This window comes from Aspergillus japonicus (genome assembly GCF_003184785.1).
Source record: "Aspergillus japonicus CBS 114.51 unplaced genomic scaffold BO86scaffold_6, whole genome shotgun sequence".
NCBI lineage: Eukaryota > Fungi > Ascomycota > Eurotiomycetes > Eurotiales > Aspergillaceae > Aspergillus > Aspergillus japonicus.
In genome coordinates, this window is record NW_020291643.1 from 284394 (window position 1) to 297209 (window position 12816).

Genomic DNA, 12816 nt, shown 5'->3' on the forward strand with positions numbered 1-12816 from the left:
ACGCGGAAAATATGATCAGACTTGGAAACTTCACTCCGGCTATTGGGGGGTCTGCGAATGTCAACTTTTTCATGCACCGGGACTAGGATGGACGAGTCTGGTTGGAGATTATAGGTGTGCGCATTGGGAGGGATTCCTGCTTGGCTTCTCGCTCGGTCTGGATTCGAGGCAGTGGACGTTCTACACCTGAAAAGGCGACCTCCACACTCGTCTACTGGGCTCGCGTCGTCGCTCGATCTACTCATGACGTTATGAATGGTAGATATGAATCAATGAAGCAAACCTATATCTCAAACCCTTTTTACTTTGAACGTAGACGTAGGATGGGTATCACACTATATAAGGATAACTGCAGTATAGCGGCTTGTGTCGATGGCGTTGTTTCAATGCCCCAGACTAGCATTCGTTCTCTTGTGACCGGCACCGGGCCCAAGCCTCCCCGCTGATGATCCAGCCTCAGCTGCCTCTGTCCCTGGTGGGGGCACTAGTTTGTCGCCTTGGATCTGCCAGCCTTTCGACTTCAGAACCTTCCAGGTCTCAACTGCCTTGACTCTGACCAAGTCACCTGTAGCAATTGCGTCCTCTTTCGAATCATGACCGAGACTACCGCCAGTTTGTATGTCGCGGTCGAGATGTCTTCGGCATAAGGTCTTCAGGCTCATTCGATTCGGTAATCCGCGCGGATGGGGATACAGCATGACGGTATCGATGATTGTCGGGTGGATTATCCGACAAGCATTTAGATCGTTGTCGATTGCATGTCCGATCAAAGGCGTATCCGGTTGAAGGTGACTAAATAGCAGAGCGCGGGCTGCAGCCGGCGAATCGACAACCTTCAAGGCTGGCTCCTCTACCTCACCGTTTTCATATGGTGTCGCGTCTGCCTCCTTCTGGAAACCCTCATAGGGCATAGCTTTTGTATAGTGTTCAGGGAAGACACCAGAGAATCGCGAGTTCAAGTCCAATACTTCCCCCATCGGCCTGACAAGAACATCCAAAAGTGCCTTGCCCTGAGGCCAGCTGACCGCGGTCAGTCGGATCAACTCTAACCCTAACGTGGTATAGCCCATTTCACAGTCGAAGCAGACTGGTGGAAGTGGCCCTTTGAATGGTTGTGCTGGCGTCTCCGTGAATTGGAGGATAGAAGCAAGTCTTTTGGTTTCTGACACCTTGTAGACATGAGTCTTGCCTCTGGTGCATCCGGAAGAAGTACCCAACGTTTCATTGCAACATGAATAGTAAGCTTCCTTGTGTCCGGTTATATGATCCGTCTGTTTTCTTGGAGGGTAAAACGGCTTGCCAGGGTGGTGGACACATTCTCCCCCGGACGTCAAAGAACCATCCTCGCGACGGCCTGGGAAGACCTGGAACCTCCCAGCGCACCGGTCACACTTCTCCCAGCCCTTGGATCCTGCGACGCCTTTCTTGGCACTCTCGACCTCCGCAGCTGAAGGTGCCTTTGTAACATATCCAAACTGTTCGAGCCCTTCAGCTGGAGTAACCAGTTGACTTGCCAGGGCAATCTCCGCTTCTGCAGTCAACCCAGTACTAAGAGCCTGCGGCCTCGGCTGCTCCGCGTTGGGGTCGATTTTGTAGTACCGCTCGTTCAGGTGATTCTTGACCTCTGTCGTCCATTCCTCTTTAGTCATTTTCATGAACCTGACGATGCGAAGCTTGATGACATTAGCATATATGCTCGGATTGCCTCGGGCGGTCTTCTCCTCTTCGTCCAGGGCCATTGTGACGAGCTCATTTGGTGTGAGAACAAGCCATTTGTCTTTACTGTCTTTGTCCTTGGCGATCTTCTCGTTTTGCGAGGACATGGCAGCATGCAGTTTCGTCAGGATAGACAATCTGGTTCCATGCGGCGCAGGCGCCTTCGTCAACATGCGGGGATTCAAACTTTCCCGGGGAGCCTGCCTCGGCGGGCGCGAATTCGCCGCCGCCGCCGCCGCCGCCGAGGACCTTGCAGGCGTAGGCGCATTCGTCTTGACTGCCGTTGATACTGGTTTCGGTGGCGGAGAGACCCTTCGAGACAGTGACTGTAGTTTGACCGGCTGTGAAGGCGCCGACGGCTGAGGTGCAGGTGAAGACTTGGCCGAAGCACTTGGTCCAGCGTCTGTAGCTTTGAATGGGGCTGGTGGAGGATCCCTCTTCAAGATTTTCGGTTCTCTCTCAGTCATATCTGCTGCGGCTGACATTGTGGGAGCCGACTTCCCAAACAAGGCAGCATTTCCGGGCTTCTCACTAGATGGATGGGTAACAGCTGAGGCGATCTTCTGACTATCATCAATTGGAGCGAGTTCCTTGTGAGAGAACATGCAAGTCAAGAGAGAGCAGCTGTGGCCCTCCGGACAAGGTATGTCCTTAAACAAGCCGAGGGGGGCGAACATTGTGAGAGGTGGGTAAAGATAAGATGCTCAAGGAGTAATACAGGAAAAGATGAGAGATCATAGTCCAAAAGAGCGACAACCAATACTCATCATGGATTGCAACACAGCAAGCACCCAAACAGAGACCAATCAGGTGTTGCGATTCTCTTGTATGGATAAATGACTGGGTGTTTGGCAAGCCGCGGGGGAGAAGTAGTGCGGCTAGTCCTGGCGCTGGAAACAGAAGATCATGTCGAATTAAGATGCGAGCGAGCCGAAAATCATTGCTCAGCATCTAGTCAAGGTAGCCAGTCTGTCTTGATTCCTTGCATAGACCCGAATAACAAAGAGACTCAATATCGAGTGGTTGTCAAAAGGGAAAGCGTCCGAAGGCTAGACTGACTGCACGTGTTGGAGATGACCGCGGTGCAAACGATGCAAACACCAGACACGAACAAACAAAGGCGCACTCTTCTTGCTGTTCCTTAACCTCAATCACCATCCTCACTTGGAACATTTGAAGGCTTATGCAACGACAATGGCCTATCTAAACATGACCGCATAATACCCAGTCTTACCAAGTCTGTGTAAGATCAGTCCGAGACTCCTGATGTGAACTGCCACCGGCCCTTCTGGGCCATTCATTGCATCAGGCACCGGCGATGACGTCTCGTTATCGGGCTGAGTCAGCGCTTGCTGGGCTCCCCTTTGCTAGGGAACCTATTCTTGACGGTCGGACAACGAAGGAAGCAGCCACATGGCCCCTTTAATTGCGATAGAACCGTGCCTAAGTCCGGCGAAGACTGGCGGATAATGCTGAGAAGGTCTTACTTAAACCGCCTGTTGACCCTGACCGCAAGAGGACACTCTTGATTCCCACATATTGACTATGGAGCTGGAGCTTGATAACGGCCGTACGCCGGCTGAGACGTCGCGCAAGGCAGATCATCTCTGCGTCTTGGTCCATGGGTAAGAAGACCCTTTGACTAAGGCAGACAACGAGGCATTCGGCTGACCGTCCTGTCTCGTCAGACTATGGGGCAACCCCTCCCACCTGGACTTCATCGCCACCTCCCTGAGAGACCGATACACGGAGGACCGCCTCCACATCCTTGCCGCAAAGCGCAACTCCGGAAATTACACCTACGACGGCATTGAGCTCGGTGGAGAGCGCTTAGCACACGAGGTGGAAGAGACCCTGGAGCGACTCGCCGAAGAAGGCCACAACATCCGGAAATTGAGTGTCGTCGGCTACTCGCTCGGAGGGCTGGTGGCACGATACGCTTTGGGGCTGCTCTACGCGCGGGGGTGGCTCGACAAACTGGAGCCCGTTAACTTCACTACCTTCGTCTCGCCGCACGTCGGGGTGCGCACCCCGCTGAAGGGGACCTGGGGCTTCCTGTGGAACAATGTGGGGCCACGGACGATCTCCATGTCGGGGAAGCAGCTGTTCATGATCGACAACTTTCGCGACACGGGGCGCCCGCTGCTCAGCGTGCTGGCGGATCCGGACAGCATCTTCATCAAGGCGCTGAAGACCTTCAAGCATCGTTGCGTCTATTCAAACATCGTCAACGACCGATCCACCATCTTCTACACCACCGCCATCTCGACCATCAACCCCTTCGAGGACCTGGAGAACGTACAGTTCGACTACGTGGAGGGGTACGAGCCCGTCATCATCGATGCCACCAAGCCCGTCGCCGTCGTCCAGCCCCAGCGTCCGTCCTGGCTGGAGCAGCTCCAGCGCCAGGTCACCAGTTTCTTCACGAACTTGCCATTCCAGACCTTCTTCACGGTCTTCGTCATCATCGGCGTGCCCCTATTCTTATTGAACGCGGTGATCCAGAACTTCCGCAGCCAACGCCGCATCCGCCACCACGAAGGCGCACACTCGCGCAAGATCTTCGACCGCTACCGCGTGCCCGTCCTAGTCAACGAGGTCCAACACGTCGTCGAGGAGGTCTTTGAGAGCGCCGGCGCTCGCCAGAAGCCCGATTATCTGTCTTCAACCACCACATCCAACAACACGACGAAGACATCCGACGCAGCCAAGAGGCGTCAAGTCACAACCTCCTCCGCGACGGACCTGGAAAGCAAACTTGATGAGGACGACATCGAGCCTCTCCTCCGGCGCAGCAGCACGACCGACAGTTTTGCGAGCGAGAAATTCCCCACGCTGGCACTGACTCCGGCGCAGTTCTCCATCATCGACTCGCTGAACTCGGTGGGCTTCCGGAAATTTCCGGTCTGGATCCATAACCATCGGCATAGCCATGCCGCCATCATCATTCGGGTTAAGAAGAGGGGATTCAACGAGGGTCAAGTGGTTGTGAAGCATTGGTTAGACCAGGAGTTTGAGATATAGACCCTGCCCATCATCGTGTTTTTTGGGGAGGTCGTATATTTAGGATAGAGGCCAAAGCGACCGTAGAAAGACGTGGCATTCTTCTTTCGATGCATAAAGACAGCATACAGGGTAATGCTTTTTCGAGGAAAGCGTTAGTTAGTCGCTTGGTGTATGTAGGAAACTAGATAGACAGAACCACACCTACAGTACTACACAAACATTCTTCACTCTCCGTTAATAATTTCTCCCGAATATCACCTACACCAATAAACCCTACCCTGTTGCGAAGCAAAACAAAAGCTCCGCCCTCGACCAACTGGAACCATGCCCCGAACACTGCAAATTAGCACCATATCGCAAATCAGCACTAAACAAACCTAGTTGATAATTCAAGCTCAAATCTTCCTGTCAAAATTGGAGGTTGATAATAAGGGTACAATTAGCTCAATACGACATCTACAGGTTGTGTAGTGTAGTGGTTATCACTTTGGATTTTGAAGTCACTTTAACAGAGAGTTCCAATAACCCCGGTTCGAACCCGGGCACGACCTGAGCTTTTTGCATCATCTTGTTTTTTTTTTCCCGCTCGACACATTACCAACGATGATGACCCTACCATCGATTTCAATAGGAACGGACAATCCTTATTTCTTGGGGGTTGAATGGTAGAAACATGGCATTAAAGGGCGCGCTATGAGTGTCAGTCAAATCTACCTACCTACTGCGCTTTGTTGCTGGTGCTGTGTTGACTTGCCCATGAATCAGGTACCGTAATCAGCCCTAATTGACTGGGGGTGGTTGCGGCCTCTGTCTAATTGTAGAGTATGAATGCTTGAAAGAGGGGGGAAGGCCTGATCGCTATTTAGTTTCTTCACCTTGGAATCAGTGGAGTAATCGAACAATCTCACTACTCTGGTCTCATACATGCGTCAAGGCACAAGGGATTACACTTGTTTGGATGACAGGAGTACAGCCTTCACTGTCAACTCAGCCTGTCAAATTAGTCCTGGTGAATCGAGACAATGACGTTGCCTCCTAGAGTCTGTCAGTCAATGTAGCACACTGATCGTGTTATTACAACCTCTCCCCTTGGAGACCGGGGTCCTCTGGAACCCTCCGCACCTTCCTTAGGATCCAACCCTTCGCTGGCGCGTGTTACAGTAAACATGGAGGCAAGTTTCATAATAACAACAGCATATCCTACTATTCAGTACACCAATGGATCGCTAAGAAGCAGGTATTGTTAATGGAAAGCTGCTACTGGAAGATGCGCCACCAGGAGACCTGAGGATGTGATGGGCGCGGCTCAAACGGCTTCAACGGCATCTATCAGTATACTTCTTTTTTTGCTGCAGTTACCACCATATTTCAAGTCTCGAGTCAAAAGGGCGTGTGCTCAGCATTGGCTAGCTCCTATGCTATGAGGAAGTGTTCAGAAACACTACACCTACGCTACACCTACACCATAGCATATTCTCTCGAGGCAGCAGGACAGGATTTCGATGAGCCGCGAGAAGAACAGATACCATGAGTATATTAATAGACCGTGCCCTCGCTGGCGCTACCACACCCCCGGAGCATCAGACCATGAACAACGAGGACGAAATGGCAAGGACCGCTGAGTGGTTGAGCAAGCTCCCTGGGGTCGACCGGAGCGCGGCAGGGCGGCCGGAATACCCGCTATTGCGAGCCACACCTTTCAATTCTTTCAACACGGGCCCAGAAGACTTTGGAGAAAGCGACGACGAATATGACGATAGTAGCGAATATGAGTTCGAGGATCACATGCCGTCGCGTGTGCCGGAGGCCAAGCCGCTAATCATCTTCGTCTTTATCCCCGACGAGAACGAAGAAGCCTGGGAGCAGCTACCGCCGGCCGTGAGAGACCAGGTCGACGTGGAGTGGACTTGCACTGTCGCGGGATTTGAGCGGCTGGTATGGCATAGGGCGTACGATCTCCTAGACAACGAGAGCGACGGCGAGCAGGCCCCACGAGCACCGAACCCGTAGCTGCGCGGGGTTGTCTTGACCACCGTAGAGCTCCTCAGTGAGTCGAACAAGATCCTGATGGATCATATCAACCATCGGCAAGAGACCTTGAATGCGCGCTGGCCATTGATCCTGGCGCCCGAGATACATGGCGCGGCACAACGAGGAGATAGTGCAGGGGTTTTCTCTCTCATCGATGGGGCCCACCATGGCGGTTGTCGGGCTGCACAATTGGCTCCTGTAACTTTCGGGTGAGCCTCGAAGCCCAGGCCCGCTGGGATCTGGAGGAGGATGAGCTGGAAAATCTGAAATGCACTTTCTCCCGTGGCGTCTACAGGCTGTTGAATGTTGAGCCGAATGACCGTTTCCTGGAGCTGTGCCCAGGACAACTCATACACCGTGATGTAGCACTGAACAGTCTTCACTCTGCCGTGGGTGACGATTATTTCGTGCCTGAAGCAACTGACGACACCTTAAATGAGTGGTGCTCTGCTGCCTTGAACTGGGGCTCTCACCATGGCTTTGTAGGCTGTTCGGCCATGGGCAGCGCCGTGATGCACACCGTCCGGTTAAAGTGTGGCATCAAGCGAGGGGCCCTTTCTTTGTGGCGTGTCATTGACTCAGATGTGGACGAGCCAGATTGGTAGCGGAATGTCGCTCAGCTTACCTGCACTTATAGATAGATCTGTAAAACAGTATTTTCACCTGACAACTCGTCACATTTCCGAAGTAGCGCGACATAAATCCGATTGGCACTGGTCAATTATCGTAGTATAATTGACGAGTGAAGAACAGTAAACACTGCAGCTGCGGACGGTGAGATGTGGCTCCCAGCTTGTCTGTCTTTTCAGTTCCTTTGCCTGACTCCAATCGCGATACAATACTTTACGTCCGCATTAAAGACCTAGCATGAAGTAAAATCCTTTTCCAAGCGTTACCAGGTAGAACTCGAAGTTCAGGATCAGGAGGATCTGTCGCAGCCGGATAACCTCGGACCCCAAAGAATGAGTGAACATGGCACATCCTCGCCAAGTCCTGCTGAACGGCCAACGACGAAACAATTGTAGAACACTGACCTTCGTGATCGACCAGGACCGGCTCAATGGAAAGGTAAAGTGAAAGTCTATGATAACCCACCCCCACCCCCACCCCCGCCATCCCCACCAACGCTAAGGCAAGTGGTGAGATTTAAGTGTGGCGAGGATGACCGGGGGCTTGGTTGCACGACGCTTGGGCCGTTCCGGTATTGCCGAGGGGATGCCTCATATAGTACTCAAGGTTAGAGGGACTGTCGATCCCAAGTTGGAGGGTTATACGATTGGACTCTCTGTTGGAGAAGCGCTAGCCGTCACGTCCGATGGCTGTATGCCAATGCGTTAGTTGATATGTTATTGCGGCGCGATTGGGTCTTCGTCACTCCAGGAATCAGTGGAGCGGGTTAGTTCTTACCTGGTGGACAACTGTTGCAGGGAGTTTCGCTGGATTGATGGGTAGGTATGGCGAATGCGAGAGTGGTACTGTACAGTAGAGGCGGAGACAAGACCCTGGAAGTGATGCTGTGCAGACGGTCCTGCAAGTGATCGAGAGGGGTATTGCATGACATTGATCTGAGACTAGTCAGCTTTGTTACGGTCATTAATACTCCGTAATCTGGTCGTAGGGCTCTAGCTGGGTTCAGTAGGACCTTGTTGCTGCACTTCGAAAAGGAGGAGAAGGAGGAGAAGGAGAAGAATGAGCAGCCTCAGGCCGAACATAGTTCCAATCCCCGCACTCAGTGGTACTCGTATAATCCACGAACAGGCAACAAGTCAGCACAGCTGTCATTCAACAAAGCTCACATGAATGCATACGTATATATGTATGTACCCCACGATTTCCCCATAAAAGTACACATGGTCGGAATGTACTTGTAAATCCCGCATGCATCGATGCGCTCATTCTGCATACACTAAACCCAGGCCAAGCGTGTCCGCCCATCGGGGCTCCACCTCCAGACTCTAGTCGACCATTAATGCACCTGGTGGAGCGAGTCCTGGAAATCCAATCCTGACGGTTGACTCGGTCGGAAGGACGTGCATGTGCCCGGGCCTGTAACAAGGCAAACAAGGGTTCCCCGCCCGTGTCGACAAGCCCCTCTTTTACAACACGTCTAGTAGCCGCGGCAATGTTACCCAAGTCTTGAACTAGCCATAGACTAGATGGTTTGAAGTACAGACAAGGGGCGGGCGAGCCAGCTCAGTTAGGCAACAATTGCGAAGATGAGACCAGATTGGGTTCAGGATTCAGTAATATTTCAAATTATTTATAGTGATATGTTGAATTCCTATGGAAGAAAGCAAAAGAAAGAAGCGAACTCCAAACCCATGACAAGTCAATGTATCCATACTCCATACCCGTGGCACCCAAAGGAGATCTATCGTAAACTCATGCCTCAAGTGAATCCTGGAAATCATGCCCCAGGAAGACATGCTTGAGGAAATAGGATGCTGCAATGCCCTGACCAACCGAGATTTAACTAAGTCACGGAAGACCAGGACAGATTGTACTTGTCGGTACCTTCCGCCGCGTCGATAGTGGTGTTGGCAGCGTAAGCATCCCATCTAGTGACGTGCGGCTGCTGAATCCGAGTCGATACCGGAATCCAGATCAGCCCCGGAAGTCAGTGGCGTTTGGCCGTCTTTGGCCATCTCCCGGTCGATAGCGAATTTGACCGCTTCAAACACGTTGGCACAAGTATGCTTCGGTTGGTAGCGGGGCACGGTTCCATCCTGGTAGACGCCGGTCTTGACAAGAATTGAGAACCAATTGGTGTCCGTGGTCTTGTCAAACTCATTTGTTCCACGGACATCAGACTCAGGAGTATCTCCAATGAAGTACACTGTGCCCGGAGGCTTGTTGATGCCATGGCTCTCTTTTCGCCATTGCCGCAGGAGTCGGGTAGCAAATTGGTACGTACCCATCTGCGGTTTGCCGAAAGAGATTGGTGAGAGCTCCTTGCCAGTGACGACTCTGTACAATGCTTCGAGAGATGCCCGCAATGCTCCCATGCCGAGGCGAGTGTGTTCGTGAGAGGTCGACCATACCACGTCGTTGTGGGAGAAGAAGACAGGCGGGCCCTCGTCAAACTTCTCGGATCTGGTTCCAAGACGTCCATCTTGAGACAGGAGCACATCTAAGATAATCTGTTGATCGCCAGCCCAGTCTCGGCTATCGGCAAACACAAAAATCGCTTCTATTCTCGTCTTGCTAAAATCAATGACCCGAGAATTCTTGTATTCTTCGTCGGTAAGCTTGCGAAATGGCGTAGTGTCGTGTCGTGTCTTGATGATATCTCCGGGAGTGACCACGTCCCTGAAGCCATAGCCTTTGGCTACATGACGACACTTTTCACCCTCACCACCAACGACCAGCACGGTGTTATATCTTTCGGCCATCTCTCGCATTGGGGTGTGGCCACAGATGAATTGGCCGGGGGAGACATCCAACTCCAGCTGACGGCTGAGATCCAAGCATCTTTCCTCTTCCGTTTTGCCGCCGCCGTTCGTCACGAAGATGTAAGGACTGAAAGAATAAAAGTTAGCCCGGCCAATCTTGCGAACAGGTGCTGCAGGGAAGAAACATACACTTTGACCCCGTATGGGTTGTCGCCGTTGATGTACTTGAGGGCAGCGGCCGCTTCGGGGATTGCCTCTCCTCCTCGAATGAGGACGCCGTCAATGTCGAAGCCCAGAGCGAAGTGATCAGCAGTAGTGAGGTGTCGCTCAGGGACCGGGGACGCAACGCGCACGGAACCATCTTCCGACGATGTTTCGACATCTGAGTGATGCCTGTCCAATTCCATTGCGGTGTTTGTATCATGAAAATCGCTAGAAGCCATCAAATGTTTGGGAGGGAGGACTACATTAGGGCCGCCGTAGAGGCCGGCCCGAGAAGCATCCAGGCTGGACAGCCGACATACCCTCTGGGTACCGAAACCGTCGGTAGTAGTCATTGTGGATCGTGGAACAGGATAGTCCCGGGGTGACGATGATGTGTGGGTGGGTGGAGCGCGTTGTGGGTCCGCGGATGAGAACAAGAAATGGTCGACGATTAGCTGCCCTGAGGTGGCCAGACAGATCGATCAATCGCTGAGAGGAATGCCCCTGGGGGAAAAACTGGTCGCAAGTCTGCGAAGCTTTCGGAAGAATTTGAGTATGTGTAAACAAGACGATCACTGGATCCTGAGGAGGAGCCAGCAGAGATTGCACAAGAGGACCTGTTTCCGTACACAGTCTATTTGGAATCGAGGTGTTTTGTCACAGTAGCCCACACAATTTTGGCGTGGACACGGAAGATCACAACGGAAGGGCCGCAGCGGTTCCAGCACAAGGATGCAATAAGAAAGATGTATTCGGTGGATATGAAAGGAAGAGATTTGAGGTTTGAGAGGGAAATGCAATGGACCCGGGGCTATTAATATAGGAAAGGGTGTACATGCAAGTGGTTGGAGGACATCTATGATATGCGCTCTACGTAGTTAGTTTTCGAGGCACCGAGTGAAAATCGGGACAGACAGTACAGCCCAGCCCGTGGTACCGTCATCGAGAAAAAACCGCTCGATCCTAGTGGTGAGTCGGAATTCCTTGTGTGTTGTGGTCACTGCAGCTGGATGTAAACCCCACCGCAACCAAAGTATGTCATTTCCGGTGGTTGAAGGCTGACTGCTGAAGGCCTAAGCAAGAGGGTCCGTCTATGGTGCGGGTTGTATCAGACTTCCACTCCGCCCCATCATCTCATGCCTGATGATGATGTGAATGGACCAAACCGAGAATCTGATTCGTTCCAGAGCTATGGTCAGGGCGCCAAAACATGTGGGAAAAGTCAACGATAACGAACAAGGGACATGCATCAGTCCCGTAGAGAGGGGGGAGAGGGGGGGGGGAAGTGATGCAAACTCGCTCTTCGGCGCAAATTCATTCATTCATTCCACCTGGATTTTTCCTCCCGCTGCAGACCGGTTTGGGTCGAGGGAAGATCGTGGGGTCTGTCATCACTGGAACTTGACAGTTCAACACGCGTTGGACTTGATATCATAATACTCTCAATAATAGAACAGGCGAACGCGGTTGAGATTGAGGGAAGAGCCAAGGGGAAGACGGAGAGCAGTGAAAAGTGGGGGGGGGAGGGGAGGTTGAGAAGAGGTTGAGTCGTTGACATCAATGGATGGATGGATGGAAACTAAACAAACAATCCATACAGCAGGAGTAGCCACAAAGCGGTGAAGGGGATGCTGGTAAGCTCAATACCACGGACTACTACGGAGTACTATGTTACTATGTACATCCAGCTGCATGTGTAACTACAGTACAGTACATTATTGTTCTAGACACCGGTCAAAGTACGTACATGGCGTTTTTACCCGCAATCAATAATGAAAGTGGAGTGGTACAAACATGCCATGAAAAACAGTAACATCAGTAGTAGGCCCTATTATAACTATCAGCGGTGACGTTACACATGTCTTTAGCTTCCCCTGAGCCAGTGCTCAATCAAGTTTAGTCTTGGGTATAGTTGAGAACTGTGGAATTGTGAAACCTTCTGCCTAGGATGCGTTTGCCATTTTCTTTGCCGATTGGATCGTTGCTGCCTCACTGCCTCAGGACCGATCGCCGGGCTTGACGTCATCGAAGCCGAGAGAGGCTCCTCCTTCACTCTGCCTGCCTCTTCTTGTTCTTCTCCTCCCTCCGTTACTTCCGACCCCCCGAGTCTACCCTCCGATTGATTCTCACATGGCTCTGGTTCCTTGGTTGGGACTTCTCAAGAATACTCTGATATCACTGCACTCGCTTGCTTTCCCTCGGTTCCCCATCCCAAACTCAGCGTGTGTCATATCCTCTCCGCGGGGATGTTGTGGGTCAGGTCACATCTCGGAGACTCGGACACTGCAGCCTCCATCGGCCTTCCCCCTGCCGGCCGGAGATAGAAAAGAGGGGCTTGCATTAGTGGTCTTTTCACCAAGCCACTAGCCTTCCTCATGTAGTTGAGTGAATTCAGACTTACTATGTAGTTATATGCTACAGGGGTCATTTTCAACCAGTCAGACATCCCTACATTGTTCCGTAAAGA

The 12816-nt window shown here is 52.1% G+C and overlaps 4 protein-coding genes and 1 non-coding gene across 5 annotated transcripts; 2 read left to right on the plus strand and 3 right to left on the minus strand.

Annotated features, from left to right (window-relative positions):
* Positions 1 to 298: 298 nt before the first annotated feature.
* rex3 (putative RNA exonuclease Rex3) lies at positions 299 to 2767 on the minus strand. Its single transcript, XM_025668750.1, has one exon. It carries the CDS (start codon positions 2391 to 2393, stop codon positions 384 to 386), a length of 2010 nt encoding a protein of 669 aa, XP_025531156.1. The 5' UTR covers positions 2394 to 2767; the 3' UTR covers positions 299 to 383.
* Positions 2768 to 2883: 116 nt separating this feature from the next.
* On the plus strand, positions 2884 to 4935 carry BO86DRAFT_386224 (lipase ROG1 family protein). Its single transcript, XM_025671286.1, has 2 exons — positions 2884 to 3341; positions 3405 to 4935. Exons 1-2 carry the CDS (start codon positions 3262 to 3264, stop codon positions 4738 to 4740), a joined length of 1416 nt encoding a protein of 471 aa, XP_025531157.1. The 5' UTR covers positions 2884 to 3261; the 3' UTR covers positions 4741 to 4935.
* A 248-nt stretch (positions 4936 to 5183) lies between these two features.
* BO86DRAFT_t57 lies at positions 5184 to 5273 on the plus strand. Its single transcript has one exon. It is a non-coding gene; the product is annotated as a tRNA-Gln (tRNA).
* A 1490-nt stretch (positions 5274 to 6763) lies between these two features.
* Positions 6764 to 7461, minus strand: BO86DRAFT_187197 (uncharacterized protein). The gene is made up of 2 exons (XM_025666637.1): positions 7227 to 7461; positions 6764 to 7173 (listed from the first exon to the last, which is right to left on the minus strand). Exons 1-2 carry the CDS (start codon positions 7325 to 7327, stop codon positions 6795 to 6797), a joined length of 480 nt encoding a protein of 159 aa, XP_025531158.1. The 5' UTR covers positions 7328 to 7461; the 3' UTR covers positions 6764 to 6794.
* Positions 7462 to 9248: 1787 nt separating this feature from the next.
* On the minus strand, positions 9249 to 11121 carry BO86DRAFT_187209 (phosphatidyl synthase). Its single transcript, XM_025666638.1, has 2 exons — positions 10335 to 11121; positions 9249 to 10272 (listed from the first exon to the last, which is right to left on the minus strand). Exons 1-2 carry the CDS (start codon positions 10700 to 10702, stop codon positions 9312 to 9314), a joined length of 1329 nt encoding a protein of 442 aa, XP_025531159.1. The 5' UTR covers positions 10703 to 11121; the 3' UTR covers positions 9249 to 9311.
* Positions 11122 to 12816: the final 1695 nt, after the last annotated feature.

Excerpts from the sequence above, each read along its gene's own strand:
- rex3 (XM_025668750.1), bottom strand. The coding sequence starts at position 2,393 with ATGTTCGCCCCCCTCGGCTTGTTTAAGGACATACCTTGTCCGGAGGGC.
- BO86DRAFT_386224 (XM_025671286.1), top strand. The coding sequence starts at position 3,262 with ATGGAGCTGGAGCTTGATAACGGCCGTACGCCGGCTGAGACGTCGCGC. Across the intron at positions 3,342-3,404 it reads CTCTGCGTCTTGGTCCATGG|ACTATGGGGCAACCCCTCCC; the intron begins GTAAGAAGACCC and ends CTGTCTCGTCAG.
- BO86DRAFT_187197 (XM_025666637.1), bottom strand. The coding sequence starts at position 7,327 with ATGACACGCCACAAAGAAAGGGCCCCTCGCTTGATGCCACACTTTAAC. Across the intron at positions 7,174-7,226 it reads GAACAGCCTACAAAGCCATG|TTGCTTCAGGCACGAAATAA; the intron begins GTGAGAGCCCCA and ends AGGTGTCGTCAG.
- BO86DRAFT_187209 (XM_025666638.1), bottom strand. The coding sequence starts at position 10,702 with ATGACTACTACCGACGGTTTCGGTACCCAGAGGGTATGTCGGCTGTCC. Across the intron at positions 10,273-10,334 it reads AACCCATACGGGGTCAAAGT|TCCTTACATCTTCGTGACGA; the intron begins GTATGTTTCTTC and ends TTATTCTTTCAG.